Source organism: Colobus angolensis, unplaced genomic scaffold (genome assembly GCF_000951035.1).
Source record: "Colobus angolensis palliatus isolate OR3802 unplaced genomic scaffold, Cang.pa_1.0 Scaffold4, whole genome shotgun sequence".
NCBI lineage: Eukaryota > Metazoa > Chordata > Mammalia > Primates > Cercopithecidae > Colobus > Colobus angolensis.
Window position 1 is genome coordinate 12,628,728 of NW_012117376.1, and position 5,143 is coordinate 12,633,870.

Below are 5,143 nucleotides of genomic sequence, written 5' to 3' on the forward strand. Positions count from 1 at the left end.
CAAAATACAAAATTAAAATACAAAAATTAGCTGGGTATGGTGGTGCATGCCTGTAATCCCAGCTACTTGGGAAGCTGAGGCAGGAGAATCACTTGAACCTGGGAGGTGGAGGTTGCAGTGAGCTGAGATCATTGCAGTACTACACTCGAGCCTGGGCAACAAGAGCAAAACTCTTATCTCAAAAAAACAAAACAAAAAAATTTAACAAAAGGAGAGTGTAGACAAATATCTTGGAAAGATGTTAATGATAGATGAATGGGAAAAAAGGGTTATAAAGCAGTATATATGGAATCTTCTTTATAAAATAAACACATTTCATATACATAAATTTATAAAAAGTAAAGACTAGAAGAATAAATACCAAAATAGAACTAGTATTCTCTTTGGATAATAGGTGTTACTTTTTATCTGTACTGTATTTTACAAGTTTTCAACAATAAATGTGCTACTTTTATGAAAGGTGAAAACTCTCATCCTCATCTCTACCATAATTAAAAGTAGGAACTGTCACTTTTTTGCTTCAACTGGTAATGAATCCACCCCAAATTTACAGGGTAAGGGAATAAAGAATCAGAATTACACAGACATTTATCTTCATTGGCTTTATTACCATATAACACAAGCTCACAGCCTCTAATGTTACAAACCTTATACACAAATGGCCAAACAAGGAATTTTCCTTTCCAAAAGCTAATTTATTCCGGTTTCCCCTCTTTACTTTTATTTTTATTTTTGAGACAGAGTTTCGCTCTTCTTACCCAGGCTGGAGTGCAATAGTGTCATCTCTGGTCACTGCAACCTTCACCTCCTGGATTCAAGTGATTCTCCAGCCTCAGCCTCCCTAAGTAGCTGGGATTACAGGCACCCGCCACCATGCCCGGCTAAATTTTGTATTTTTCATAGAGATGGGGTTTCACCATGTTGGCCAGGCTGGTCTCAAACTCCTGACCTCGGGTGATCCACCCACCCCGGCCTCCAAAGCGCTGGGATTAGAGGTGTGAGCCACCGCGCTTGGCCTGGTTTCCCCTCTTAATACAGTGGTATTAGATAGATTCTCCGTGACATCCTGAGCCTTTAATGTAGAAAGGCTGTCATGAAAGTGAACTCACCACATGAGAACAGTGCAAAGAACCAATTAATTCTCACCATCTTCTCCCTGAAGGAAGAATGCCTGCCTGGCAATGGTGAAATGGGGCATTAAAACATATTTTTTTGGCCGGGCATGGTGGCTCATGCCTGTAATCCCAGCACTTTGGGAGGCCAAGGTGGGTGGATCACAAGGTCAGGAGTTTGAGAATGGCCTGACCCACATGGTGAATCCCCATCTCTACTAAAAATACAAAAATTAGCTGAGCATGGTGGTGTGCGCCTGTAATCCCAGCTACTCAGGAGGCTGAGGCAGGAGAATTGCTTGAACTCGGGAGGCGGAGGTTGCAGTGAGTCAAGATCATGTCACTGCACTCCAGCCTGGGAAACAGAGCGAGACTCTGTCTCAAAAACAAAACAAAACAAAAACCAAAAAAAAGCAAACATTTTTTCAAGCAAGTAAGGACAGGCCCCAAATGTGGACAGATCCTCTTAGTCACATGAGCCTCTTGGGGTCTATTTTCTCTAGGTGAACCAGAGGTTTTAGCTGCTCTGCAAAGTTCTTCATGTCATCAGAGACCACATCCTGCCCAGCAGGTGCTACCACACTTAATTCCACAAGATAAGAGAGTGACAAGGCCTCAGTGCTGTCTGTGTTCCCTGGCACCAGGATGCGGAAAATCTTGTACACCATAATCTTCATGATGCCCTTACGGAACAAATGTCCCTTAGCAACAAACTCATGGTCCATGCGGAAACCCATTTCCATCAAGAAGTCAGTGAGGTTCTCAGATGTGGCAATGTCCACGCAGTTTCGCACGAGGGCATGGCGATTCTTGTCTCCCATTTCTGGCTGTCCCAGATAGCGCAGATGCCAGGGTGCCCCTGCCCTGTCCATAGAGCGTCGGGCCCTGAGAACAAATGGGCTGGCTTGCTGGCCCTTAAGAAGGAATACCATCTCATGGTCAAGGAAAGTCTCAGGTTCCATGTTGTCACACAAACCACGAAGGCGGTGGATGAGGCTTTCCAAACTGTGATCTAAAACACTTCCTGAAAACGGAAAAAGTAACACTGAGTCCTATCTTTCGTTTTAGGTCATGGAGTTAGTATACAATTGAAAAAACTTACTGAAAAACCAAAACAGTTTAGTGAAGCATTTCATAATACATAGGGCCAAACATGAGATTTTAGAGAAGTTACACTACCAAGGTATTGTATAACGTTGTGAGAAAGTTATTTCCCTTTTCAATTTTTTGGAATTTTCTTATTTAGCACTACAATGTCTTTAGGCCTCCTCTAATGCTAATCCCCAGCAGGCCTTGGGCTTAGAGCCTTTAATCAGCAACAGGGTCTATCTAGAATGTAATAATAGTTTTAATTATGTATTTATTTATTTTGGTAGAGATGGGGTCTTACTATGTTGCCCAGGTTGGTCTTGAACTCCTGGCCTTGGTCTCCCAAAGTGTTGGGATTATAGGCATAAGCCACCATGCCCAGCCAATAACACTATTTTGTTGTCATATATTTTAACAATTGCCTTCTATTTCCAACAAATCAAAGTTTTCCATTTATAGAAATATAAAGTTTCACCCCCTTTTTCTGAGACGGAGTCTAGCTGTGTCTCCAGGCTCGAGTGCAGTGGTGCGATCTCAGCTCACTGCAACCTCCGCCTCCTGGGTTCAAGCGATTCTCCTGCCTCAACCTCCTGAGTAGCTGGACTACAGGCGTGCGCCACCACGCCCAGCTAATTTTTGGATTTTTAGTAGAGACAGGGTTTCACCACATTGGCCAGAATGGTTTTGATCTCTTGACCTCATGATCCGCCCTTCTCAGCCTCCCAAAGTGCTGAGATGACAGGCGTGGAGCCACCGCACCCAGCTAAAGTTTCCTTTTTATCAGGAAAAGTTTTCCTCTTCTATATGTAAGTAGAAGAGAGTGAACTGCTTCATAGAATCTTCATCCTCTTGGCAACATCTGACACAGCTGTTATAGTAGCTTATACCCACTATGAAATCTATTCTTCCCTTGGCCTCCGAGACACAACTTTCTTGGTTCTTCACTTAACTTTCTGAGCAGTCCATTTAAGTCTTCTTTGCTTGGTCTCTCTCATCTTCCCTAAACACTGGAGGACTAGGACTCAATGCTGGTCCTCTTCTGTATCAATACTCTTTTCCTGCCTAGGTGACTTTATTTGGTCCCATGGCTTTAAATATCATTTAGGCCCTGAGGACTCCCACATTTTTATCTCTGGACTACAGAAGAAAACATCCAACTGACTACTCAATTTCCTCACTTGGATGCCCAACAGACATCTTTATCTTAACACGTTCAATATCAAACTGTTGATTTTTTCCTCCAAAATCTTATTCATCCTGCAGTCTTCACCATCACAGTAAATGGCAACTCTCTGCTTCTAGTTGGTTACCTGGGCCAAAAACCAGAAAATCATCTTTCACTTCTTTCTTTCTCCCACACCCTCCATTTAATCCGCATTTTTGAAATAAATGCAGAAAGCAATCACTTCTCGCTCCACCCTCATTTCTCGCCTGGTCTTTGCAAATAGCCTGTTTCTACCTTTGCCTTCTTTCTCTCTTCTCCACACAAAAGCCAAATGGTCTATTACATTATTGGGCAGATAATAACACTCCTCTATTCAGAACACTCCAGTGGCTTCCTGTGTCATTCAGAATAAAAGCCAACGTCTTTACCATTGTTAACAAAGCCCTACATATTATGGTCTCTGCTACCTGCCAAACAACATCTCCTTCTATTCTTCCCCTTGATCATTATCTTCAGGAGTGACCTTCCTGCCAGACCCCTTCCCCTATTCTCTATGCTTAGGATGTTCTTCCCATCTGCATGTCTACTCTATCACTTTTATCAGGTCTGCTCAAGTGACTTTATCATCAGGGCCTTTTCTGATCACCCTAATAAAATAGTATGTGTCCTACCAATCTCTAGCCACTTTCCTGCTTTTTTATGGCATAGATTTTTGTTGTTGTTGTTTTAGATAGGGTCTCGCTCTGTCTCCAGGCTATAGAGCAGTGGCGAGATTATAACTCTTTGCAGCCCCCATCTCGGGGGTTCAAGTGATCCTCCCACCTCAGCCTCCCAAGTAGTTCGGACTACAGGCACATACCACCATGCCCAGCTAATTTTTCTTTATTTTCAGTAGAGGTGAGTTCTTGCTATGTTGTCCAGACTGATCCTGAATTCCTGAACTCAAGCAATACTGCAGGCTTAGCCTCCCAAACGACTGGAATTACAGGCATAAGCCTGTAATAGCTGGCTTGACATACATTATTTTTTAGTCATCTTTCTCCCTCCATGGCTATGGCTCAAATGTTTGGAACATATTCAGATACTTGTTGACAAAATCTAGCCTGGTGCGGTGGCTCACGCCTGTAATCCCAGCACTTTGGAAGGCCGAGGCAGGTGGATCACCTGAGGTAAGGAGTTCAAGACCAGCCTGGCCAACGTGGAGAAACCCCGTCTCTACTAAAAATACAAACATTAGCTGGCCATGGTGGTGCACACCTGTAACCCCACTACTTAGGAGGCTGAGGCAGGAGAACTGCTTGAACCTGGGAGGCGGAGGCTGCAGTAAGCTGAGATTGCACCACTGTGCTCCATCCTGGATAATAGAGTGAGAATCCATCTTAAAAAAAAAAAAAATCAGAGAAACAGGACCTAGAAAGATAGTTGCTGAGGGTTTGGCATAGAGGGGAGTGGGAATTAGTGTTTAAGGGGTAGAGTTGCAATTTTATAGGATGATAAACAAGTATTTTAGGCTGGGTGTGACGGCTCATCCCTGTAATCCTAGCACTTTGGGAGGCCAAGGCAAGTGTATCACTTGAGGGCAAGAGTTCAAGATCAGTTTGGCCAACATAATGAAACCGCAACTCTCTACTAAAAATACAAAAACTAGCCAGGCATGGTGATGCACGCCTGCAATCCCAGCTATTCGGGGGGCTGAAACACAAGAATCCATTGAACCCGGGAAGTGGAGGTTGCATGAGCTGTTATCATGCCACTGCATTGCAGCCTGGGTGACCAA

At 43.6% G+C, this 5,143-nt stretch overlaps 1 protein-coding gene across 1 annotated transcript; it reads right to left on the reverse strand.

The window, feature by feature from the left end:
• Positions 1-591: 591 nt before the first annotated feature.
• MED18 (mediator complex subunit 18) lies at positions 592-2,142 on the reverse strand. Its single transcript, XM_011955516.1, has 2 exons — positions 1,532-2,142; positions 592-783 (listed from the first exon to the last, which is right to left on the reverse strand). The coding sequence occupies exon 1, from the start codon at positions 2,072-2,074 to the stop codon at positions 1,583-1,585; it is 492 nt and encodes a 163-aa protein (XP_011810906.1). The 5' UTR covers positions 2,075-2,142; the 3' UTR covers positions 592-783; positions 1,532-1,582.
• Between the last annotated feature and the right edge of the window lie 3,001 nt (positions 2,143-5,143).

Excerpts from the sequence above, each read along its gene's own strand:
- MED18 (XM_011955516.1), bottom strand. The coding sequence starts at position 2,074 with ATGGAACCTGAGACTTTCCTTGACCATGAGATGGTATTCCTTCTTAAG.